The sequence below is a fragment of the Grammomys surdaster genome, unplaced genomic scaffold (genome assembly GCF_004785775.1).
Source record: "Grammomys surdaster isolate TR1022 unplaced genomic scaffold, NIH_TR_1.0 185, whole genome shotgun sequence".
In the NCBI taxonomy this organism is placed as follows: domain Eukaryota; kingdom Metazoa; phylum Chordata; class Mammalia; order Rodentia; family Muridae; genus Grammomys; species Grammomys surdaster.
This window is the reverse complement of record NW_021604630.1, coordinates 13,445,703-13,473,702: the sequence shown is the minus strand read 5'-3', so window position 1 is coordinate 13,473,702 and position 28,000 is coordinate 13,445,703. Positions and strand designations below refer to the sequence as shown.

Below are 28,000 nucleotides of genomic sequence, written 5' to 3'. Positions count from 1 at the left end.
ATTTATTCAAGCAAGCTTATAGCACAAAACCTGGACAATCATTGATCTATTCTAATCCTCTAGGCTAATCTGGCTACCTCCTAGCCAAATTCTTGAGATATTTGCATTTTTGTATTGGTCTCTTCTTTGAGTTTCAGGTATGTTCTCCAATGATGTTTCCTGAGCCAACCCCTGCTTCTCATGATAAATACCTCTGACTCCTCTCTCTCCCATCCCTCTTACGGTTGGTAGAAATACTGCCCAGTTCTCTCTTCTGTCCAGACACTGATCATCTTTTATTAACAAGGCAGAGAATAAGTGGTGAGCATTGGTTAAATAAATTTGAAACAAGAAATATTTGGAATAAGCATTAGAATGTCCTGTCTGGGTTGCAACAATATGTGTGGGCAGATAAATCAGCACTTGAATAACACAAGGTTAATCTTTACATAATGCACAAAAACATTATGCCTATAGCGGTTCTCTACCAGGAATGGATTATATGTAACTTTTATTTTGTTAGAGAAAGAATATACATGCCCTATAAATGGTTGCTAACAAACAAAGAAGCAATCTCACTAGGTCTAGCTCAGCAAATGATGTCATTGGGCTGTCTTATAAGAGCATGGGTGAAGGATTATACATAGAGGTCTGTGGAACTCAAAGGCAGAGCTGCGTCAGCTAAAAAACACATTGGGATGGGTGACTGCTCAGGAAAGCTGGGTCACTGTGCTATTGGCAAATATGTAGGCCACTCAACTACAGGGTTTCTTCAAAGTCTCCATCAGTCCTTTCATGCCTATAAAACCTTTGGGTCAGGACTAGTGAATCTTGGGATTTTTGAGTGTCCTTGTATTTCTTGAGGCATTTAATGTCAGTGAGGTCATTAATGTCCTGAGTCCTAGGACCATAGCCTTTCCACCAGGAATAAATGTTTCAGATCAGAGGAAATAGCTGCACAAGGCTCCATCCATTCTTTTGTCTTTTCCAAAGTATTTATTTATTTATTTGTTTATTCATTCATTCATTCATCTTCACTTTGAGGACTTCATAAATGAAGGTTGTATTAGTATGATTTCTGCCTCCCTTTCCTTTCTCTAATTCTTCCCACCCTCCCCACCACCTCATTCTCAAATTTATAGCCCCTTAGTCTTTAATTACTGTTATCACAAATATATGCACACACATTTAAATTTTTAAAAACAACCCGCTGAGTTCATGCAGTGTTGCCCATATGTGTATGTGTTTAGGGTTGAGAGCTTGGGCTTTTACATTCTCTCTGCTTCCTTTTGCAGAGACTTGAAAGGGATATAAAAGATTCATTCTTCTCTTCTCTGTATAGCTGAATGTGTGGCCACTGTGCCATGGCAAGAATCACTTATTCTCAGCACTTTGTTGAATTAGTCTCAGCAGTATCCGTTGCCCACTCAAAAAATAGTGGAATAAAAAGAAAAGTTTCCCTTCATTATACGCTGAGTGTAAACACTAATGTAGAGGAGGCAATTCCACAGGCACATGATATTCTTTTAACAAAACAGAAGCATTTGCTTCTCCACTGGTGGTTCTGACCTTCCTGCCCAGGAGCTTTTGCCCTGGCTTTCAGTACCAGACATGAAATCTTTCCTGGGGAATGCACATTAAATCCAATCGCAAAACAGTTGGTTGTACTCATAATAGCTATATCACAACTGAATTAACAGGCAAACCATGCTGGTTATGTTGGTAGTAGAGTATGGAGATGCTGTGACCCAGAATGATGGGCAGTGATAGTTCTTTCTTTACCAAAGCCCTGTGTATTCCCTTCTGGGTTTACAAACATCAGCCAGAGGGAGGTGGTTCTTGTTCTTTGCTGTTTGACTTATTCAGATCCTACAGCCAAATCATATTGAATCATTAATGAGTGGCTGTACAAGAAGCAATACAACAGTCATTCCCCTCATCGTCTTCCCCCCACCCTTGTTTGTTTTTGTCTACGATAGGGTTGTGTGTAGCTGAACCTGGAGTCATCTAGAACTCAGTAGCTAAGGATAACTGTGAGAAAAAAGATCCTCACTGTGTAATACCGAATGCAAACAATAACAAAAGTAAATGAGTTTTCAATATCCAATTCTACTACAATGAAATAGCAACTTAGAGAAAGATCAGAACTCTAAGAATTGGCAGGAGAGAGTGGTTTTAACATGTCAGACCATGAGACATCCCTACATCTTTTTTCCCATAGGCTGGGACAATCTTCCTGCTCTTCTAGCATAGCCCCCACCCCAAATTCACCACACAAACCTTTATCTATTGAATATCCTAAGGCTTGAGACTGCATCTTTCTCATCCAAGCCTCAGTAATGTATCAGACAGCCTGTCACATTTCAGCTCCCATTGTTCTAAGGCAAGCAGGGACCACTTGCCAAATAGAAAAGAGAGGACTTAAGGTCTCCTGCTTATTTTTTAATGTGTTAAAATTAGATATAATTTTCTAAACTTATTATGAAAATGGATCATAACAATATATTTCTTACAATGATCTTGAACCACTGATCTTTCTTCTTTCATAGCCATAGTCCTGGGATTTCAGAAACAAAACTCATGCCAAGTTTTGCAATAGGCCTTATTACATATGAGGCCTGAAATTCTCCCTGACCAATAACTTAAAATGAAGTAACACATGCCTGGTACTGAGATTCTCACCCAATAACATTGTGATTCCTGACAGTGCCTTTTTCCACCTATATGATTCACACTCAGAAGGTATGAGGGTCTGAATTAAAGAACACACACACACACATACACACACACACGGAAAGAGAGAGACAAAGAGAGAGACAGAAACAGAGAGATAGAGACAGACTGAGAGAGAGACAGACACAGACACAAGTAACAGACAGAGACACAGAGAGAGACAGAGAGGAAAGAGACAGAAAGACAGAGGCACACACACATGCAAAAAATAAAAATTAACACATAAAATAAAATGTTTATTATTTCAGTTAAAAGAGCATTTGAAAACTGCACACATAAGTAATAAATTAGAAGATGATAACAATAAAAATTAATTTCAACAGAAGTTAAACTAATTCATTAAATTTAAATGAACAGAGCCAAATAAGCAGATTTTTAAATATTAATGAACACAAAATAACTGATCTACCTCTGAGTGGTAGATAATTCATAAAAAATTATACAATTGAAAAATGTATCATTCTGCAGACTAAACTTTATTCATTGACAAGGACAGAGAGGCATGGGCCTAAGGCATAGTGACAATATGAACTCCAACAAGTTGGTACTAACAGCTATACTTCTAGTAAGTGTTAGACAAAATTATTTGTGTGTTTTTATATGCAGGCTTTAAGTTAATTTTTAAAAATGTATCTATTTTTAGTTTATGCTTATGAATGCTTTGCCACTGTGTAAACGTACCAAGTATGCATCAGGAAGAGATAAGATGATGGCAAAGGAGCCCTTGAAACTGGAGTTACAGATTGTTGTTAGCCACTTTTGGTATTGGAAATAATATAACATTCCTCTGCAAGAGCAGTAAGTGTTCTTAAGGACATGACTCTGAAGCCCATTTCTTAGCTTATTTTTTTAAAATACAAATGAAGATCCAGAGGCTTGATAGTATGAATTATAAGTAAGGAAATGCTACAAATGGTTACAAATAACAGAATCCATCACAGATAAGAAATAAACCTTTACTGGGGAGTAAGGGACTCAATACAAACTGTTAGATTATTGGGATATTGATGGATATTATTAGGGACAGAGATCAAAGGACAGAGGCAAACCCCCTGAATTTGAGCATTTTCAATGCTACATTAGTTCCTGGAAAACAAAGGGCAATTCTGACCTTAACCCATGTGTCAGTGGTTGTAGGGAGGAGGGACAATCTTAACTGTCAAAGGTTACCAAGAGAACCCCAAATCCAAAGACTTCAGAGTTAGGAGTAAGAATCCTCCAGCAAGGTGAGAGATTGATCATCTTAATTCTCTGTCATGTCTTCCCATATCACAGATGTATTAGTATTCATTTAATATATAAGTGATGTATGTGTGTGTGTGTATGTACATGTGTGGGAATATTCACACATCGCATAAATTTTTATTGAGAAGGGATGGTGCTATCAGTCTTTGGCTGCACCTTTGCTCATGGCTGCTGACTGTTGCTCAGATTGCCCCACTTACTCTAGGTTTGGATGTGAGTCCCCACCCTCTTGATGAACATGGGGACACACTTGTACTTGCCTACCCTCAGGAGCTCCAAGGCACACTACTCACAGGCTGTAAAGAGCACACCTCTGAATATTGATCTACATGAACTTGATGTGTATGGTGATGCTCTCTCAGTGACAGCTGGCTCATATCCATTTTCATCTTGTGGTCCTTGTTGAGACCTGTAAACAGAAGGTACTGCAGAGCCCTGGATGGATCTTGTCTCCAATGGTGACTGAGGTTGTTTTTTTATGTTAAAAATTATTCATATATCTCATCGAAATTTTAATAAGAGATTTCTGATTGAAGAATTGTGAATCTAGTTTTGCCGTGGAAATTTCTATACTCTTTTATTTTTCACTGACATTTTAAAAATTAATTTTTATAGGATATTTTATTTCCATTTTAGATGTTATTCTTTTTCCCCATTTCTATATTCTTAATAATCTTCAAGAACATGGAAATGTTGATACATATATAAAATTAAAGTACAGTAATGTAGGATGTGATAAGAGATTATACAGATGTTGAGAAAGACACATAGGAGACAGGAAGACATAACCACATAGATCATTGTATACTTTTCTTTGAATCAGTCTTAAAGGGAACCTAAAATGCCTTTCAAATGTATTGTTTAAGCATCCTTGAATGTTCTTGTCAAAGAAAAATTTCCAGTTCTAGTATTTTATCAATCAATATAAAAAATGAAAAGACAATAGTTTATTATTGCTTTATTATACTTAATGTAATTGCACCTTTGGACAATCGGATCTTGTCTAAAACAATGTGATATTAGACATAAATGACTGATAGGTAACCAAATATATTTCAAATATATTAAGTTCAGTATCAAGATGTTTAATATATCAGACTTAAATATCAATAGTCCTAAAAACTGATTATATCTCCAATTATAAATTTTTTGTTTTTATTTGTGGATTTAAAAAGGCAATGTATATAAATGTGATGCTATATAATTATTTTCTGATCTGAAACATTTATTTACTATCAGGTCACGGCTAATTACTTTCCATTTGCCATCTGTCATTATGCTAATATAGTGAATAAAGTGCAGTCTCAAGTATTAATTTTATATCTGTTTTTCAATTGGATGATTTTTGTATGCATTAATTTATGGCTTAGGTGCTTCTCATCTATTTTGCATGCATAAATATTGTGCAATTTGCTTATTTGCCTTTGCTCATTTAAAGTTAATGGATTAAAATTGCAACTCCCTTTGCCAAAGCCAGACACCAATCTACAGAAGTTTCTAGTAGTTTATTTCTAATAGTTTATTTGTAATAGTTTGTGTGACAAACAGTATAATATTTTAATATTTGTATAGAATCTTCTGAATAAAGACTTTCCTCACTATTCTTAGACAGCTCGTGGTATTCTGTGTGTGTATATAATGTCTTCATGTGTGTGTAATTAACTAGTGCATGTCTACGCCATCAAATGCAACTTATAAATCAATTTAGGACAGAAATTGAGTGTAATTGAAGATGGTAATAAGTCATAAACGTTAAAGTTTTATGCATAAAAGATCTATATTAATTTTAAGATCATTGAGGCTCAATGTGTGCTCTAGTCTCTGGGAGACACATCTAAACACTGAGATATATATATCTAAAAGTCAAATTTGTCAATACATTGACCTCAATGTTCTGATTCTCTCTCAGTTAAGTTACTACGGTACAATGACTAATGGCAAAACATACATTAGACCATGACTAGATGAAAGCATTCAAATGACTCCCACCCCCTGAAATAATATTCAAAAAAACAAGATGGTGACCAAAGATAGTAAGTCTACAATGTTTGTTTCAATATTTTCATTAAATTCTGTAAGAACAGTTATTCATTTAAAGAAATAAAAATAAATGATTTTGATTGATTATCACTTTCTGTACATATTTTCATTTGCTGTGAAAAAAATTCTGATGAAGGTTGAAAACTACATTGTTTGTGAGTATAAGGGCAAATGTTCATATATTCTTGATAGAGATTATGCTGGTTTAGTAAATTAGTGGTAGGAGATTCACCTCCAATTAACATGTACCCACTAGCACACCAATTGCTTCTTCAGCACCACATGGTAGTTAACAATTAGTTTTCTTTTGTTGTGTTAAGTTCCTTAATTTGAAGGTGAGGAGGAAGGGGCACATGGGAAGGTTTGGAGAGAGGAACCAAATGGAGAAATAATTAAGTTATAATCTCAAAAGTTAAAAAAAAATCTTTCCAAAAGATACAATATTTTAAAGATATAACTCATGCTTTTTTTAACCAGCCTGTCCAAGAAAGGAGTATTAATTTTGTCCTGTTAAACACAGGCCTAGTTGAGCGTTTTCATATTCCCTCTCTATATAATACCAAAATATAGGAAAAACATACACCTCATTCTCAACGTAAAGGGTTTTTTTTTAATAATTTAAATATAAATTGCTTTATTTTCTCCTTTCTGTTTTCTCGAAAAGCCCCTCCTTTTTACCACAACGACACTCTTTCTTTAGCTTATGACTTGTTTATTGCTCCTTAGACATGATGACCTTAAGAACGTGTCACTTCCTCCAGCCTATGATGAGTTGTGGGAGGAAAACTCAGCTAGGATTGAGGAAGGGGACCAAAAAGGGATGGAAAGAGGGAGGAGTTGAAAATTCACCAGCTAGCATTTACCTACTAAGTGTCACTTGAAAACAAATATCATACTGAGTAAGAGGATGAATTAAAATATAAATGCCTGTGGTTCTGAGTGGGTAGGGTTTTACTTATGAATTAGCAAAACTTAGATGATACATTTATAGAACAAAAATGGGAGGCGCATATGAAAATGTGGAAAGTCAAATAAAAAAATCAACACTGTGGAAAATTTTCCAACTTGCCCAGTGTTTAAGGAATCTCTTCCACAGCTAAAACTCATCTATAATCCAGTTAGAACTTCCTGCTGCATGCCTTCTAACTTGTAAGTTAATCCTTTTCTAAATATGGAAGTTGGTCTTAGGACTTTTGGGTGAATTGATGAACATAACTTAACAGAAAAATGAAAATTATTTTCTGTTTTTTTTCCTTGAATTGCACTTTAAAGCACTAAAGTAGCTTATATTTCAAAATAGGAAAAATAAATTATTAAACTATATTATCATAGAAAATAAAGTAGAGCTAAACTTTTAAATTCATTGACATTAAAGATGTAAGAAGATATCTACACTAAAATTTATGGAATGTGAGGTAAAGAGTTACTAATTACTGGTGCTTTAGAAAACGCAGTAAGATAGCAATGTGGGTATGGTGTTCTGCACTGCAGAGAAAGATGTGAATCATTGAGGCCTCATTTATTGAGCATCTACCATGTGCCAGGTGACGGGAATGACTAACCTTTGCCTCCAGTAGACATCAAAGCAGATATTGCCTCACCTGTTGGTATGCCAGGTGTTTTCATCTGGCTGAGCCCACAGACCCTATTAGAACAGCCTTAAACCTATAAAACTAATTTGCATGACCAGTTAATCTAATCTGGAAATATTCACTGAAATCTGAGGGCATTGAAAAAGGGTAACCACTTAAAAATGTTAATTGAGATGTAAAACATGCAACAAAGACAAGCAAGGAGACTGATGTGTGCATCTCTTTTCTCTTTATGAAAAACAGTGTATGCAAATTGTGTACCAACTTCATTTTCAAACCTTCCCTCTCACTGCAGGAGCAGAGGCTGTTGAGGCACAGTGTAAGAGATTTGAAGTGAGAGCAAGTGAAGATGGCCGGGTGCTATTTTCGGCAGATGAAGATGAGATCACTATTGGGGCTGAGAAGCTAAAGGTTACAGGTACTGTAATGGAGGTCTTTTTTTTAAATCTAATTAAAGCATACACAATTGCAGAGAAGATTCTTTACATGCCATTTGACGTCCTTTCTGAAAACTGTATCTACCATATTACTATGCCACATTTAGTATCCAAATAGTCTTCAAATAAAGTTGATAGCTGTGGCTAAAGAACAGAGTCTAGAAAGCCTTATTACTGTTCAAAATGTAAATCTGTGTCACTCAGCTAAAATAAACAATGGGCTAGGGTGGTATAAGAATATATGATTAAAGATGACATATCAAAATTAGAGGTACCATTATCTAGTCTTCTGTTTTCCATCCTTCTTGAGTATAGTTTCCTCCTATGTGAACCTTCCATATTTATACAGCCATATTATATATATATATATATATATATATATATATATATATATATAATCCCCAACTCACAGAAAACCAGACATGGATACCTAAAAACTTATGCTAAATCCTTCCTTACTTCTTTACCTGGATACGATTTACTAACTGCAGAACAGCTTTGTTCTTGCTTCTGACACTTAAATATCAAAGACAAATATAGTTTATAATTTCATGTGCATAGGAGAGAAAATTGGGCAGAGCACAGAATACAATATGAAGGGATTGACTGGTATCCTCACAGATACTTTAAAGCAGTACCCTAGTCTTCTGACAAATAACACTACAAAGAGACATCGACTCCAGGGTGCTCCATGTAAATTAGATAACTATTCTGACAAGACTTCAAAGTACATGTGACAAAAGATCTGTGTGAACTGTAAATTAGTCCCATGAAAAGTTTCCTATTTAAGCAATATCCAAAGGAAATAAAACTAAGATGAATTCTTTCCTCACTTTCTTTCACTTTATGAATGATGTCATTTTTTTCCAATGGACTCTTAATTCAGACAGAAGTAGATGATTTCAACAATGGTTATGTTTATGTATCTTTAACAAAATCACTTTCATGGTGCTAAAGATTTTAGGATATTTATATTTAGGCTACTTAGGGTACAGGGGTTTATATATTAAAGGTCCCCCTCTGACCTGAACATAGCTGTCTTAATTCTCCATGTGGCAACAAAATTTATGATGACAAAATAAACAAGCAAAATAATGAACAACAATTTGATAGACACAGAGAATTTGTCACAGTGTTTTAGAGGTTTGGCAGTCTACGTTTGCATTTGGATAGCTCCAAACTTTTAGAGCAGAGATCATGCTTAGACTCACAGCAGAGAGTGATGTAAAAGTGATACTCGGTGAAGGTGGGAAGCAAAGTCATGAAAAGAAAAAGATCATGGGGATGAAAATATATCCCTCAAAATAATTTTCATGGTGACCTATAGCTAGCCAGGCTCCAAATTCATCCTTCAATCCATCTCTCTTCAAATTTATCCATCAATTATTCCCTGAGAATATAGTGCCCTTAACGTGATCAGTTCTCAGTAAACCTTTCACAGATAAACTATCAGGGTGCAATTTTAGAATCAAACACAAATAAAACAACATCGCTGCTTGATTGCCGTAGTAGATAATTGTTTATTCAAGAATCCTAATTAATTTATTCTTGAATGGACCAGTTTTGCTTGGTAGTAATTCCCTTGAGGTCATCTACTTATGTGACTGTTCTTAACATTCCTGAATAAGCCAGAGTTTTAGACTTGAGTTCAAAATTATCCTTTAAAACTCTGTTTATTTTGTATTCCCTACTATGAGGTCAAGAAATCACCTAAGGTAATTATCTTCTGAGAGCCAGTAAGCACATAAAGAACATGAACCTTTCTGCACAGCCGACTCACACTCAACACTTTCAGGCTGCATCCATCAAACACAATCAGCACTTTCATTTGTAGTCCACATAGAATAGCATCCTAGGAAACAAAGGGAAGGTGAACGATAAGTCTGACTTTGGAAGGTGAATGTCTTCAAGTTAAAGGAAAACTATTAGTTTGACGCAGACATCTGTTTTTGCCTTAGCAGAAAGCAGAAAGTAGTGAAGTACATGAGGAGAATGTATCTCTCTTGTCTCCAAATGACAGCAATTAAAAGTGGCAGCCCATAAGAATAGAGAAATCCAACTGCATGTACCCTGTGCCCTCCTGTTTGTTTGAAAGCCAAAAGCATCTCACCTCTATGTCTTTCTAATGGAATGATTGGAAGGATAGACAGGTTCCAGGGCTTGTTTGACAACGCAAGAAAGGATTTTCTGAAGGGCTGTCTTTTAAATTAAACAGTGTGCTGCTGGGCTGGAATCAATATTTTCTGGTTTGTTTTTATTACCTGGCTTTTGTTTTTCCATTCCTGTCTATTACATTAGCCCACTGTGATGAGGTCAGCTTTACAATCAGCCTTTCCTTTGTTCTTCAGAGCTGTCCAAATCTGAGAATATTGTACTACTCAGGCACCAGGAAGAAACAGTTTGTCTGAGAAGGTACAGGAGAATTGGCTGTGCTGCTTGATAAGAAATGTAATATTCAGTCACTTAATTTCCTCTAGGGACACTTTTTCAGGTTTATACACTCGGAGTAATGACTGTGCTCAGTTTTCTAGTTGTTTCTTAACCTTCCTAGTGAGGGGAACTTCAGAGACATTAGACAATACTGTTCCATGCCCCCTCTAAATTTCTAAATGAAAAATGACTAGCAGTTTTGAAGTAAGTATACAGTTCACAGCCATTGTCACAAATGAGCTGTCTTATGAGAGGCTTTGCTGCCAGACATTTTCATAGCTTATTTTTCCCCCAAGGTCAGTTAAAGTAAATATTGAAAGTGCAACTGACTAATGTGAAGTGTGTAGATGTTTATAATGAAAGGCCACTCATTTTAATTGTATTTGAATTTCATCATTTAAAAATGCCTATTTTAAAAAGTAACTTCTCTATGTAGCGCTGTCATAAGATTACATTTGATGCCCAAAGTTCTTCTATGTGCTAGAGATAGGAAATTTCTTTGAGATATAATTAATTTTGCTGTAGCATAAATAAATTGTCCAACTTCGTATGCATCATACCTTAGCTGGGCATTTTTGCAGCATCTTTTTTCCCTTTCTTTCTGTGTGTAACAGGATAATCGCCATGACTCTTCAAAGATCACACTGCTTCTCACACATCCTAAGGATCCTACCTGCAGGCATCATGTCTTCAACCTTTTATTTCCTGTGGGATTCTTTAACTTCTTTTCTATTATGTTTTTCTCATTTCACATTTGTCCATTAACTAGGAAGTGTCTCTCTTTAGTTATTCATATGACATCTTAGTTAGATTTTGACCATTGTGACAAAACCCCATGACCAAAAACAATTTGAAGGAAAAGATTTATTATATCTTAAAACATGTAGTTCATCATCCAGAAAAGTTGGGGCAGTAACTCAAAGCAGGAACCTGATGGCAGGAACTGATGTAAAAGCCATGGAGGTAGGCTGCTTACTGGCTTGATCTCTGTGGCTTGCTCAACTTACTTTCTTATAACACCCAGAGCCACCAACCCAGGTGTGGTACCATCCCCAGTGACCTAGATCCTACCACGTTGATCTTCAGTCAAGAATATGCAGCACAGTTTAACTCCAGATTGTGTCAAGTTGGCATATAGTTAGGCATCACAAATGGCTTTGCCATATTTTGCTATTTAGTCTACATTGCCAAACAACCAGACATTTCAGGAGAAAAATACTCCTAGTTCATTGATGAAAAAGTTAATTACATATGCAAAGTCCCATTTATCATATAATATAACATATACAATTTATCCTATCTATATTCACGAAGATGCAAGGCATGAATTCATTGAACTGATGGGCAACAGTTAGACTTACTCTGTCTGCTTAACACACTGGGAAAATTCTTTCAAGGCTGGGTTTTCTTCTTTCAAGTAGCATTTTTTTTTTAAATGTTCGACATTTAGGATTTGGGTAAAGAAAAGAGACAAATGAAAATAAACTGAGACAAACCCTGGGTCAAAGCTGTATTTGTTACATGCTTTTTCCACTATAATTGCAATATTAAATATTCCTACTATCCTTATTTGTCTTGAATTTATATAGTTGAAAAAGGAATAAAATACATTGAACAAAAGATGAAAATGGGAGTAGAAAGTAGACAAACATCTAGAAATTGCAAAGATAAATTTACACTGGTTATTTCATATTCACAGGTAGTTAAAGACTCCTTGAGAAACTGCAAAAGGAATAGAAGAAGGTATAAAGTAATATTCATGGATGTTGTGGGAGGGATCATTTTTTCCTGATGGAGTGTTGCTGGTGTGTTGCTGTATGCTCTTCTGGATAGACTCATACTCGTGCACATGTGGATAGGCTCATACCTGTGCACATGTCGATTGCCCCACACCTATGCACATGTGGATAGACCCACACTTGTGCACATGTAGATAAGCCCACACCCATGAACTTGTAGAGAAGCCTACACCCATGCACTTGTAGGCAGCTTAAATTAGGCTCGTGAGGTTATAAAAAAAAGAGGAGGTCATGGAGTTGGGCAGTAGATTCTTTTGGGAATAGTTCAGGGGAAAGAGAAGGAGGCTGGTAGTAGAAGAATGGTGGATATAGTTGAGGTGCATTGTATACATATATAAAATTGTAAAAGAATAAAAAATATAAATTTTTAAAAGGTAATAATATTTATATTACCAAATAATAACTTAGGCAATGTGCAGTTTGTTTTTCCTCATGCATGGCATGACAAAAGCAAATGTGGCTTTTAAAAATATTACCTATTAATAATACCAGCCTTAGGTGGTCCTTAAATGAGGACTCTTCTTCAAGTCATATCATAGCTATTACACAAATATTTATGTACAATAGAAAAACTTTACATTATAGTTCTTTAGAAGTAAAATATTGTGTTGTTATCTCATTATAAGATGACCAAAAATCCATTATGTATACATACTTTTAAAAAATCTTCAAAAAAAGATTATGCCTCCAGAAAGAAATGATCTTCCCAAGATAAGTTTACTCCTGTTCAAAAGCTAGATAATGTTTCATTGTATCAAAATATCAAAAAATGCATAAATTGAATATCTTTTTATGTGTCAGTTAATTTCATTGTAAACCAATACCTTAAAAATTAACATCTCAGAGCACATAAGAAATCTACAGGTATTCATACCAGAGAAAAATTTAACTGTTGAGTTACTATGAAGCACTAAGTCTTAACTGAAACTGATATTAATAATGTGCCAATCAGATACTATGATAAATGTTGGCAATTGTGAAGTAACAAATTTTAGTAACCATAAATGTTTAACAATATTTTTAATAGAAAAAGTTACAAGTTATAAACCTAAGTCTAACATACTAATTAAATGTTGATATTTAATGGTGGTGAAAGGGCTAATATATAATTTGAAAATCCATGACACCTGATTATCTTACGTTACCGGAAATAATATTTTTAAAGACTTAATAGAAGAGGCTAGAGAGATGGTTCACTGACTACTGCTCTTCTAGAGGTTCTGAGTTCAATTTTCAGCAACCCCATGGTGGCTCACAATCCTCTGATGCCCTCCTCTGGTGTGCCTGAAAACAGCAACAGTGAACCACATACATAAACTAAATAAATAAATCTTCAAGAAAAAAAACAAAAGAAAATTTTTAATTCTTACTCATTAGCAGCTAAATCCAGTGATATTTAAAAGTGAAATTGTGTTAGGGATAACAGAAACGACCATTCTCAGTGTCCTGATACCCTGTCCACTGTGAACCAGAAGGGCTACAGAGGAGGTGAGATCTGTCTGGACAGAAATAGAAGCTGTAAGTGTCTTGGTACCCAGATGCATCTATGTTGGAATGACAGTGACTTCCGGGACAAAGAAGGTAATTAGTATCTTGGTCATCAGTTCCTTATCCAAAAGATGTGAGAATAATAAATGCTTACACCTTACAGGAGCATCTGAGTTTGAAGTAATTATGGGCCCATGCAAACATGATGCTTACACATAATAAGGTAACAGCAAATACTGGAGGTTATCATAGATATATGTTACCAGGAGATAAAGTTGGAACAGAATCTAGATTTCAAACAAGTGTTAGTGCATGTGCTAAGGCTTTTTTAATTGTCAAGTTAAAATTACTTTTGTTTCTTCTACAGTATTTAATGTAAGTTGCATTGATTATACACTTTCTAATTGTGTTACTGTGTTGAAACCGGGCATGTCTGTTATAGGAGTCTATCAACCAGCTTTGGTTTTATTGCCCTGAGTATTACAGAACCTTGATTTTTTGAAAAATGCTTGCAAGTACTGGAAGAGGTGAGTCAGGCTTTGAGCGGAAGCAAGAGGGTAGTGGGCTTGATTATTGTTGGCATAGCAGCTTTAGTTACATTAATTGCTAGCACTACTGCTTCTGCAATTGCTTTGACACAGGAAGTTGAGACAGCTACTTTTGTTAATCATTTGGCAAAACAAATATTACTAATGTGTTGAGTATACAAGAGGATTTAGATAGGTGTTTGAACAATGAATTGATGCTCTTTATCCTATTCAAATATCTGGAAAGAGGTTCAGAGATTAAGTGTAAGGAACTATCTCAAGTGACATGCCAAATACCAATGTATTAGTGTTACTTCTAAAGTTTACAATGATAGTAATTATTATTAGGAAAAGGTTTAAAGACACTTGCAGGGTTTCTGGAATAAGTCTAACAGCTCTCTGGATGTTTTAACTTTGCATAATGAGCTTGTGAATTTAAAGAATGCTGCTCTACTGAGCTTTGATGCTGTAGATACTACTGATAAAGTTTTCCATGGCCTGAGGTCAGTATTTCCATTTTGGTCAAGCTTCATGAATGGCATTTATAGCTTGATCACCTAGCTCTTTTTGTCCTGGGAATAATTTTATTCCTGCTGATCGTGTGAAAGCTTGTCTTTAACAACACCAACATGTTGGCTGCCAAAGTACATGACTTGAAACTGAAAATGGACCCCCAGAAAGAGTTATTAATTTAATAGGCTGGCAAGCCAAGGATGGGTAAGATTCTGAACAGAGCCTTATCAACCTAAGACATAAATGCATTGCTTTAGATAATGCATATTCCATGATGGGTAAGGAAGGCATTATTGTCAGAACAACCTAAAGCAGACTCAGTCTTGTTTACTAAATTAACAAGGCAGACATGTGGAGAGCTTTTGGGGCTGCTTGGCAGGAATCTGACATTGGTCAAGGACAAGGAAATGTGCTGCTTGTCAGGAATATGACATTCGCCAAAGACAAGTAAATGGGCTTCATGCAGGAATTTAAATCTTAGGCTAGAACAAAGAAGTAATTTCAGGCAGGAATCTAAATTTTAGGCAAGAACAATGAAGTAGGTTTCAGGCATGAAAATGACTTTGGGCAAGGACAGGGAAGTCGGGTCAGATGTTTTGGTCATCCTGATAAATCCTTAGAAATAGTGATTATAGGAGTGATCACGGGACTTTGTTTTATTACCTTGCTTGTTCTTTGACCATTTGTGTTTGTTGTCTTGCTTGTTTCTTCACTATGTGCTATTAGTCCATTGTATTGATAGTTCCTCAACCTAGAACTGACCTTAATAGTTGTATGTAATCAAAATGGCATAAAAGCATAAATATATAAATAAATAAATAAATAAATAAATAGGCAAAAAGTGGATAAATAAGAATCATTAATGTTGTGTATCAGTTAAATGATTCTCCTACTCTTAAAGTTTTCTTGTAAAGACATTTACACTCCTTTATCATTTTGCTTTCCTTTTATTTTCTCTAAACTATATAACTATATAAAAAGATCTTGAACGTGTTATATGAATGATATGGAATTCAATGTAAGAAAAGTATTTTATTAGGTATTTAAGGTACTGAAGTATAAAACAATGTGACAAGTAGGAAAGTGTTTGAAAATATATTCCATAATAAATTCTTTAAAACTTAAAACATTGTAACAAATTAATCAAATCAATGGCATACAATGCCAATCATATCATAAATTTTGCCAATGATGAGGACAGACATTTGCAGAAGTTCATTCATTCATTCTGCAATACTGAGAGCATTTTATTAGTGTCCCTTGCCACACTGCGTCTCAGAATAAGCTACTCTCAGGAAATAAATACAGTGCACAGTGGCAGACAGAGGGGAATTAGATCAGTGTCTTCTTGCATATAGTCCTCTCTCGTTAGTAGTTCACTTTATCTTGTCAGTAATTACCTGTTTATACAACACTTGTAGACTTTGAATAAGCATTTCTACAAGATGAGACCTATAGGATCTGATTACTGGCCAGATTTATTTGGTAGAACTTGGAAAAATTAGTAATGAAGGTAAATGCGTATACTGTGTATTGGATCCTTCAACTAAATCACAAATTGCCCTGAGAATAACCTCTTTATCTTTATGTGTCTATGTAAATTGAAGTTTTGTCTAACAAACAAGAAGAGAAGGGATAAAATTTAGTTGGTAGCTTTGGAGGTCTGTTGCATATTGAGAAGACATCATGTTAGCATTTTATCAGCTGAATCCTCATAATCATGCTGACCACTGTCCTGGAATGGAATTCACTCTGACATGTGAAAATGCATGTTCATCTTAACTCCATCTGAACACAAATGCATGCATTTTTGAGTAAACTGGAAAAATCTATCCATATCATGTGAATGTCACAGATAACTAGTGCAGTTTTTCATATTCTGTAAAAACATGGAAGGGAGACAGGAAGGAAGAGGGACAAAGAGAAAAAAAAAGCATGCGAATTGAAGAGAATTGCTTGTACATTTTAAGTTACTAGTGATTATATTAGTTCCCTGTTGTTACTTTTTTTTTGTTGTTTAAATGACTACTTTTCTAATTATAGAGGCTAGAAGTTTGAAACACTTTTGATTATCTTCAAATCAAATCTTGGTAATTGCATTCTCAAAGAATTGTACATTTCCCTTTCTAGTTTTTTGAACTTTCCTCCAATGCTTTCTGGTATTTGTGTTGTTATTTTGATTTTCCTTACTTTTTTTAATTAAATTTTTCATACAATATATTTGATTATACTTTTCTTCCTTCCCTAACTCCTTCCAGGTCTTTCCCATCTCTTTATCTACCTTACATCATGTGCTTTCTATGTTTCTTTGTCTCTCTCCCTCCCACTCTCTCAAACAAACATAGAAAGCAGAACAACAACAACAACACATACACACATCAAGGAAAGAACAATAACAAAAGAATAGGATAAGTATTCCAAACCAAACTAAAAATGTGCATACACAAAATTGTTGTCGATTTTGTGTTGGGCAACTCTCTCTGTGAGTGTGGCCTGCATGGAGTGTGCATGATAAGGTCATTTGTGATTTTATAAACACAGGGATCATGAGCACAGTGATTCTCAAAATTTGTCTTGGAAAATAGCATCTTTGGAAAGTGACCAGTTGAAAGTGTTTATGAAACTTACCCAAAGGGTGAATTAACTAAATTTTTTTAAAAAATGATTTAATACATAAAAGTTTATTACAAATATCACTTAGAATAGCATCAATTATTGACTTTATTTTTCAAAATATCAATGTAGAGTCGTTTAAATTTTTGGCATACGAATATACAAATATAAAGCCTATGCTTTTGATATATTTTCAGTTACCTTTCCCTAGCAACAGTGTAGTTAATAAAATAACAAAATTGCATAGAGTTGAGCTCAAGTGATGATTCTAATCAAAAGACAAAAATCATATCATATTTTGTACAATATGGTTAATTGAAATACCACTACCTTTAACTACAGTACTTTAGCATGTCCCTAGTAAGTTAAAATATGCTGTACATTTTGCTACTGATGATTCTGTAAAACATGGAAGGGAGACAGGAAGGAAGAGGGACAAAGAGAAAAAAAAGCATACAAATTGAAGACAATTGCTTGTACATTTTAAAGTTACTAGTGATTATTTAGTTCCCTGTTGTTACTTTAACAACAGGGTAAAGGAAGTTTATTTTCTTATTCCTATTTACCTCAATGATGCTGATTATTGATGAGAATTATAGAAAACAATAAGGTCCTGTCTGTATGAGGATATAATGGCATATGTAATTTTATAATTTACTTATAGAGATCATTGGTTTATTTTGATATTACAGACACTCATTGTTTTTTTACTTTTGTTAGCAATATCATATGTTAAGGGTGTGGAACAAAACAGATACATTGTTCAGTTCTTGCACCAGAATAGGAAGGGACCATAACTCCACAGTCCCTTTGGATATATCATTCAGGACCTACAACACTGCATTTGTCTCCATAAACTAAAAATTGTAAACTCCCAATAATGCCATCCAATAGACCAAGCTTTAACTAGATGAGATTTTGGAGCTTATTCAATATTCAAAAATAGCAAATATTAAAGTTTTAAGGGATTTGTTTATTCTTTAGGTATGATATGTAATATTCTTCATCAATAAATCACTGATATGAATTTTGTTAATTGATTTTCTAATGCTAAGGCAAATTTATATTTCTTTGATTTTCTTAAAGAATGAGCCCTGTATTTTCCAAGTTTATTACAGTTTTCAACATAACATTTTATAGGACTGCTGACTACTCTGCATTGAACAAACAATAAGGATGAACCTCATTCCTGGAGGAGACTAATTCTCTTTGTCCCAGTAGTCATTAGTTCCCTCCAGTTCTTTGCCTAAAAGATTTTCTCCCTTTCCTGTTACAGTGTCATTTATAATGCCATTTTTACCATATCTTTTCTGCAGTTTCATAGATTACATCCTGGTCCTCCCCTTTCATATGCAATGTTCCCTGAGCCATAGATGAATGATTTGCTATGTAGATTTAACCACTGGGGCTGGAATCCACTTTATCTGTTAATCTTTGCTTTGGGTTTGGTTGTGTTTTTCTCCAGGGTAGTTTCCTTTTTTTTTTTTTTTTTTTTTTTAAAGAGAGGCTTCTTTGATGAGTTGGCAGTAGCTGTACTTATCAATGTACTTAAGGGTACACTTTAAACCGTAGTAAGGAATTATGCTGGATTAACAAGTTGCAGTAGTGGATTCATTCCTAAAGTCTGTGGTTTTCATGATTGAGGAAAGTTGGCTTGGTTTCTGCCACAAGGCTTTTTTTCCCTCCTGTTGAGTAAACCTTAAGTCCAACATAAAGCTATTAATTATCACCAAATGTGAGTGACACTTACTGTATCTTTACCATATCTTGCCATGCTAGAAAATATGATTACTTGGTGTCATAGGACCATTTAATTACCTCTCTACCTTGGTAACATGCATAGTCGTTTTTATTCCCACAGAAGATAAAGCTCACAAAGGATGCTTTCAGGTCCAATATAGCTCATTTCTTTTATGTTCTATGTCCTCTCTGGTACTTTCAGCAATAGAGGCCCACCTTAACCTCTGAGAAGCAGCCAATGGCTATGTTGATAATATACATTGTTGTAGGTGTCACATGGACTAGCCTGACCAACCATGGGAAAGGAAATTTCCTTGCCAAGACTTTGAGATCTTTTCATCTGTGGTTCTTGTGCTTTCCTGGGGAGAACTGTCAGCCCAAATGATGTAATTTCCTTCAGGGTATACATAACACATACACACATACACACACACACACACACACATATGTATATGCATCATATATAAACATATGTTTGTGCATATATCTATATGTGTACATGACTATGCATATAGTATGTATGTGTATGTAATTAATAATTTTGGGTAAATATAAAATAGTATAATTTATTGAGGCTTTATCAAACAACCTTGTGTTACTTGTTTCTCTCCCTTCCTTCTATGTTGACCTTCCTTGCTTTTCCCCAACTGGAACCCCATTTTCAAGCTCCCATTGCATGTGTCCTTTACCCTGTTAATAACATACCTATCACTCTCACTGTTCCTTTCTTTAAAGGAGAAGGTATTTTCAGTTGTAGAAATTTATTTAAATAGAACAAAAATGACATAGCTAATAGCCCATCTTTAACTACTACTGTGATAGGCTTTGGAAAGAGGATAAAAGGAATAAAACACCCTATTCTTACTTTTCTTGCCTTAAGACACTAGAGTCCATAAGGAGAAGCATCCCCTGGGGTACCATATTCAAACTGTGTGAAAAAATCAATTTCTTCTTTGTCTCCATTCAAAAAAAAAAAGTAAAAAGAATTCAGAGTCATAGTGATTTTTGTTGAAAAGATAAAAACTAGAAGTTCCTCTTTTAAGATATAAGAACAAATACAAATATAATTTCTAATATATTTATTCCATCCTATGTCCAATACAGTGCATATTCTCTCCATTTGTAGGAACAAATCCATCTCCTCACTTGTTAATATAGAGTAATGAGAAGAGTTATAGTATTCATGTCGTGAAGTTTTTAAAAACCAAATCCTACCATAATTGTTAGACATTGAAGGTTCCTAAAAATTTGTGTTATCCACAACCAAACATTATGAATGAGAGCTCATCTTTAACTATTACTGTGATTGGCTGTGGGAAAAGGGGTAAAGGAATAAAACATCCTATTCTTACTTCTCTTGTTTTAAGACACTAGAGTCCATAAGAAGATGCATTTCCTGAGTACCATATTTAAATTTTGTGGAAAAATCAAATTCTTCTTTGTCTCTGTTCATAAATGAATTAAAAAACATTCAGAGTCATTCTCATTTTTATTGAAAAGGTAAAGACTAGAAGTTTTCCTTGACAGATATAAGAACAAATACAAATATTTATAGATTTCCAATAACTTTTAAGTTCCAAGATGATTACTGAGGTGTCTCAACCTTTCTCTTCCACTTAGTCATTAGTCACCTTTTCACCATTTCTATAACACTCTCTGTAGAACACTTTTGTTCTATCTTCTGTAAAATTATATAATCCAATAACTAGAAAATGAATACCTAGTGATTATAGAAAAAACACGCAGGATATGGAAAATAAAGATCACCCTACCAAAAAGTACACTGAATGCAGGTTTGGTGGTTCTTGCTAATACTAAGCCTTACAAGATAGGACCTGTTGAACCTCTATTATATGCTAGAAAGTTATATTTAATGAGTTCCATTTCAGCCATGAATAACCTGTCCTCATAGAAAAGCATAAGGAGTGGGAAAAGGAAGTGAACCAATAAGAGGAAAAGGAGATACATACAATTTTAATATAGTTCTATTTCATTAAATGTTTTCTTAGAGATGTTTAAAGGATAACACTCTAAGTAATGCCTTATAAGTTTTTGTATATATGATATAACATAACACATTTTTTATAATTTATCATGTGAGTTCATGACATATTCTCAACTGAGGCAAATGAGATTTTTTATCTCCTAATAAATATTGAGAAATTATTAAATGTAATATTTCTAGATAAGTGTACAGTGCCTTATTTAATTTTAAATTCATTTGAATACTATTTAAATTTATTTGAAAATTTAATTTGTTTTAGTGTACAGTACATGAACAATAAAATATTTGATTAAAATTACTTCTTATTTATTTGAAATTCATAACTGACTCAAAAGCCTGTCAGATTTGACAAACAGAGCAGTCTGACACTTGAGGGGATTCTTTTTTTTTTTTCTTTTTTTTTTTTTCGATCAAATTGTAATTTTAATTTATTCACACAGGGGTTATAAACACAAAAAGGCAGGGCATGGGGAATGGGATTACACCAGAGCGTGGGTATTCAGGGGGAGTACAGATATCTTTCAGAATAGGGTATCGGCTGGGTGAAAGTTCAGGGAACAGGTCACTATGACTCTGACTATGACTTACTTGTTCTTATCTAAGTTGGTATTATCTGCCAAGGCTACCTATTACAAGGTCTATGACTACTCAGGCTGGTAAATTTCCACAAAAGCTGCCTGTTGACATTAGCTTATAGCCATCTGTTTTAATGTTTTTCCACTGAGACCCAAGACTTGGTGTTAGTATACATGTATGACAGGCCTATTGCTGATTTTAGGCCTATGGCTGATTTTTGGCCTTCAGTATATAAGCAGGGCTGCCCTTGACATCTCCTCCCTTCTCTAAGTATAGAAGGGCTGGGAAGAATCTAATCTTGCGAAGGCAGGGATAGAGGCCTGACCTCCAGTAACTGAAGGGGACTTTGTAATGGCTCCGGTCCCCCTGTTGTTGTCCAGTGAGGCCTGAGGGCCATACCCATCCTGATGCCTTTTCCTGGAGAGGGGCAACTTTTGACATCAACCCCTATGCAGTCAGGCTTGTCCCTCAGGGAACCCAGAGACATATTTTTAACTTTTACTTATATTCCCTTGCAGTGCTTAGCCTCATAGACTAAGCAAGAATTCAGATCGCCTGACAGAGGGGGTTCTGTGTGGCTCGTCTCTGCTTGGTCTAGGGGCGGAAGTCCCTTCTTTTAGGTTGGGTGGAGATGGGTTTTGGGAGCATCCTGGATAGAGTAACAATCTCATCTTGAGTCTCGTGGTCTTCCATAGTAACTTATGATAATGTATCTAAATAGGTTTTGCTACCAAGTTATTTATTTGTTGTTTCACAAAGTTATTCAGTCTATTTAGGGTCCAGGGACCAAAAGAAATAAGCAAAATAACCTAATTAATAGTCCCAAGATGGGAGGTATTAAGGTTGACAACCATGGAGAAGTGAAAACCAACTCTTGTACCAGCTCTCATCTTTCTCTTTCTCTCTCTGTCTTTTCTCAGGGCCTTCTCTGACCCTTTTCATGCTCTCTTTAACCATCCCTGTCTTGTCTATGTAAAGATATCATTCTTCTTTAAGGGCCATACATAGTCAAGAGCTGTACACAATCTTTTCTAGTGTAAAAGAGTAAATCAAGTCCAATAAAGTCCTTTGCAATTTTTGGAGGTCTCTTCAGGCAGCAAAACAAGGGATTTCTTCAGATGAGTAATGTCAGTGTCTAGCTATTTGATATTATTGTCAATGGCCTGGCGAAGGTCTGAGTAATATAAGATCAGAGGCCAGCATCTAGATTAGAACTTCTAACAGCAATCATAGGTGAATTAAAGAAAGATTATTTTTAGCATCTGATTTCCCAAATTTATAATGAGCACCTGGCTTGCACAATTTTGATATGATATCTATCAAGATTATTTTAGTGATTATTAATTATTGCCAATGTCTGGGTCTTCAATTTGTCTTCATTGAACAATTTGTCTGTTTTATGTCTGTTTTATTAATATATCACTTAACATAACTTGAGTTTAGTGATAATGATACCGCTAGCATTATTTTTAATTATTCAAAATTATTTTAACTAGATTGAGATATTGTGTTTCTATATGAAGCTATAAATTATTCATTTAAGATTTGTGTTAGAATTTTGATAGGAACTGCATTGCATGTATAGATTGCTTTTGGTATGATAGCCATTTTTCTATGTTAATAATACCAATCCATGAACATGGGAGATCATGGATTGGTATCCTCTTCAAATTTTTTCTTTAATGTCTTAACATTTTTAATCATAAAACTTAGTTTCTTGGCTAGTGGTACCCCAATTTGTTTTATTTTATATTATTTGAGCCTATTGTATTCCCTAGTTTCTCAGTCTTCCATTTGTATATAGAAAGGCTACTGATTTTTTGTTGTTGCTAATCTGTAATAACCCAATTGCTGAAAGTGTTTGTTAGCTATACAAGTTTCGTGGTAGAGTTATTAGAGTCACGTACAGTTACTACCGTATCATCTACAAATAAGGATACTTTAACTTCTTCCTTTCCAACTTATACCACCATGATCACCTTCAATTTTTGTATTGTTCTAGCTAGTACTTCAAGTATCTTATTGTATAGATATGGAGAGAGTGGACAACCTTTCAATGTTCCTTATATTTTGTAGAATTTCTTTGAGTGTTTCTTCATATGGTCAATATTAGTTATGGGCTTTCAGTAAACTGCCTTTGTTATGTTGTTGTATTTTCCTTATATTACTAATCTCAGTAGGAGTTTCATCAAGAAGGAGTGTTGGATTTTGTGAAAAGCCGTTTCCACATCTAACAGTTTGATCATGTAGTTTTGTCTTTCAATTTGATTATATGCTAGATTTATTTATCAATTTACATATGCTGAACAATCCCTGCATCTCTGGGATGAAGCATGCTTGATCAGGGTGGATAATTTTTGATATATTCTTTGATTTAGTTTGCAAGTATTTTATTGAAAAAATGCTGCACCTATGTTCATATGGGAATTTGGTCTGAAATTGATTCTCTTCACTGGGTCTTTATATGGTTTGAATATCAGGGTAGAACAAATTCAGAAATCTCCCTTCTGTTTCTAGCTTATGAAATGACTTACGGAATATTGGTATCAATTCTTCTTTGTAACCAGATAGTATTTTGCACTAAAACCACTTATACTTGAGCTTCATTTTTTATCCTTTTATTTTTGGTTAGTAGACTTTTAATTACAGCTTCTACACCACTAAGAGTTGTAGGTCTGTTTAAGTTGCTCATTTAATTTTGATTTAACTTTGGTGGGAGATATATATCAAGAAAAATGGCCATTACATTTAGATTTTCCAATTTGGTGAAATACAGGTTTTTAAAAATGTCCTTCTGACTCTCTGGATTTCTTTGTTGTTTGTTGCTATATCTCTCCTTTTTATCTCTAATTTTTATTAACTTAGATTTAATCCTCAGTGACAAACTTGGGTATTGGTGATTTGTCTTTCAGCTATACAGATTCTATGCTGTTACAGTGGGGTGAAGCAGTATTTGAAAACAAATATTGTCACTGTTCTCTAATTATATTTCTGTCACCTTGTCTGGAAAATTTTCATAATCATACAGTACTAGAGATTAGCATTTGAACTTTGCACAAGGATAACTATCCTATCAGAATGTTACAGTCTGCGTTAAAATGTCAGTCACTTTCCTCAAGATATGTAAATGTCTATCTGGGGATATCCTTCCAAATGCCATCCCAAATCACAGAATTACTAATTTAGCTGAAATCATTATGTTACCTTTCAGGACCCATAATAAGGGATGTTTAATTTGCAGAATTAGAGTATCAAAAGAATGAATCATTTAAGGAAGTGAGTGTTTTAAATTAATTGAGATCATAAAACAATACAAGCAGTAGGTGTCCTACAAATCGTTTTCTTATGGAGCAAAGTAACCACTAAGTCTCAAAGACAAGCAGATGCCAATAGCATTTACTTCATGAAGCAAAATCTAATGGAGGAGCTTACCATAGAAAATCCAAAGAGTTCTGACTCTCAAGCATAACATGAAGGAAATAAAATTTAAATCCTTGAAAGCAGGCTTCTACTATGACTCTGCATCTATTTAATGCTCTTTAAAATAATTATTACATTATTTTAAAGAGCATTAAATAGATCTAATCCATTTCCCTATAAAGCTACATTAGTTTAACGTATTGTAAACCTTAGCTTCAGTTTCCTCTTAACAATGTCATTGTTGCTTGCAGAATTGACATGATTTACATTTTCCTCCACAGTATGCACAGCCATAGTATATTTGCATTTCAATGTATAGTTTTGAAATCTATTGTATTATCAATGAAGTACTGATAATGTTTATGAAACAAGTATGACATTCTTATGTCAAAATATACAAGGAAGGATGATATCAAAAGAAAATAATGTCTAATCTGAAAAGAAAGAAAGATGTACAACATTTGAAAAAATGTTATTTTACAAAGTGATTTCGTCATTACGCTTTAAAAACTTAACCATTTTTAAGGAAAAGCATACTCTCTTTTTCTCATTTAAGTTGTAGAAAATCTCTAGTTGCCTGGAAAGTCAAGGAGAGTCAGTAAGTGTGCTCAGACCGGGTGTCAATTGACCATCTTCACAAGATGCTGGAGTCGCTGACCTCTTCAGACAACCATGACCTCAGATGAACTGAACTGTAATGAAACGAATTAAAGTAGCTCTCAGTTTTAGATAGTGCCTTAACTCCACAAAAGTCGAAATATCATGGAGTTCTTTGCTTTCTGATGACCTCTGTAATGCTCTCTGATAGAGAGTGTCTAAGTCCTGTTTGAAACCTCTCTGTAAACGTCTAACACTGTGTTGCCCTAAGCTCTCCATTGGTAGTTTCATCGTGCCCTCTGAGATATGGGATGTTTGACCTGAGTGTTTCAACCTATCCTTTCTCTTAAATCCACTTAACTGTGAAATAAAGCAATGAAAGAGATGGGTCTTTGTTCTTTGATCAGAACAGAAGGTGAATTCTTTTTATCTAAAGCAGTAATAATTTAATCTTAAAAGCACTTAACATGGGATGTTCAGATCCTCCTTCCTTGGCTCATCTCTGTCATGTACTCCTTGTCCAATGTTGATTTTTTTAATTAATCTGCTACTATTTTCAGTTGAGGGAAGAATATTTGATACTCAGATTTGGATGATAAATATTGCGTGTGTACAAACTTGCTTATGTTGATGACTGTGTTTATGCTCCCTGTAGGAACTGAAGGAGCCGTATTTGGGCACTCTGTGGAGACACCTCACATCCGAGCAGAGCCATCTCAAGACCTCAGGTGAGTGGTTTTTTCTACACCATGTCATAGTTCTGATAATTTACTGCTTTTGACACATGAATAAGTTAAATGGTGCTTGTGCTATGAACTTGTACAAAAAGAAGTCACTATCCCATATGTTCATAGTAGTCAGATACTTGATTCAAGATAGTGAGCTTTTCTAACATCTCTTTTCTTAAACATATATGACATGAACACAAAAATGTACTAAGGAGAAAGAGTTTTGAAAATGAAAACAAACAGCTTTCAAGGAAGTTTACAGGAGTGGTGTTTAAATTAGGCCTCCAGGGAAATTAGATATAAAGTAGATACAAGATATAGATAAGCAGACATAAGGGAAATAGAGGAAAAATGGACAAGACAAAATATGAAATTGTCAAGGCATATGAAGGAGGAGAATGCACAGACAAATAGACACTGTAGTTAACATGTAGACTTGCTTTGTCCTACCATGGTACAGCAGTCTAAATTCCCCAATTCTGAACGATATCTAAGAGCCTCAATAGCATGCAAAGTCATTCCATAACCAAGCCATTGTGAGGTACCAACATAAGGGAGATATTTCTCAAGACAATCATGATAACTTTAATTAAAAATTATTTAGAGAAAATATTCATAACTACTGCAACAGACATTCTTAACTCAACAAATAGATTAACATTTGATGAAAAAAGATGGATTGCTTAATTTCTGTTAGGGAAATTATACTCCAAAATCACTGCTGCAGTGATTCCATAAAAGGCAACAATCATGACACAAAGAAAATGCACATTCACATCACTGCTATTAGATAACTATTTAGGAGACTGAATCTCTTGATGGTTCAGGAAGAGTCCTTATTCTCACAGAAGGATGTTACTGCAGAAAACAACATTTGTATAGGAGCTACTCATAGCTTAGCACATTTTTATCCCCAATGCCGTGGGAGAGGAGGGACAGGGAGACCGGAAGATCCTGTGACTTTATGGTCACCAGCCTAGTTATAGGTTCAAGAAGAAGGTCTCTCTCGGTGGAATAAAGCAATAAGTGATAGAACAATAAGTGGTAAGAACTCAGTGTTCTCCTCTGACTTCTAGACGTGTGCACAAATGTGTATATGTGAGTATACACATATATGCAGGCACAGTATATACACAACAAACACATAAAACACACACACACACAAATACATTTTATTTCATTATTTAGCTTTTGTCTTTGAATAAGAAGTATGGCCAAAAGAAAACAGAAAATTGATGTGGGTCCACATCTGCTCTGCCACTAGGCACGGTCACTTGGGGAGGCAGAATGAGGAGAGTTTGACTGCGCTTATCCCACTCAGACTCCAGGGCAGGTGTTGGCATGACTCTGGGATGGGAAAACGCAGTCTGAGACATGGAAAAGCCAGAGGTGGTTTCTGGGGTCCGGAGCCTGGGATGAGGCTGGGGCTGAGAGTTTCTTAGACTCTTGAACATCCAGTGGCAGCTGGGAGCTGTGGAAGAGCTGAGAACAGTGTGTGTGTGTGTGTGTGTGTGTGTGTGTGTGTGTGTGTGTGTGTG

General features: G+C 34.9%; 1 protein-coding gene across 2 annotated transcripts in view; it reads left to right on the top strand.

Annotated features, from left to right (window-relative positions):
- Positions 1 to 28,000, top strand: part of Sgcz (sarcoglycan zeta) — a 1,017,502-nt gene that overhangs the window by 979,816 nt on the left and 9,686 nt on the right. The window contains exons 5-6 of one of the 2 annotated variants that reach the window (XM_028768238.1): positions 7,885 to 8,007; positions 26,390 to 26,462. In XM_028768238.1, the coding sequence (XP_028624071.1) occupies positions 7,885 to 8,007; positions 26,390 to 26,462 (196 nt within the window). The remainder of the gene's footprint in view (positions 1 to 7,884; positions 8,008 to 26,389; positions 26,463 to 28,000) is intronic. The other variant, XM_028768239.1, reaches the window with a different exon arrangement.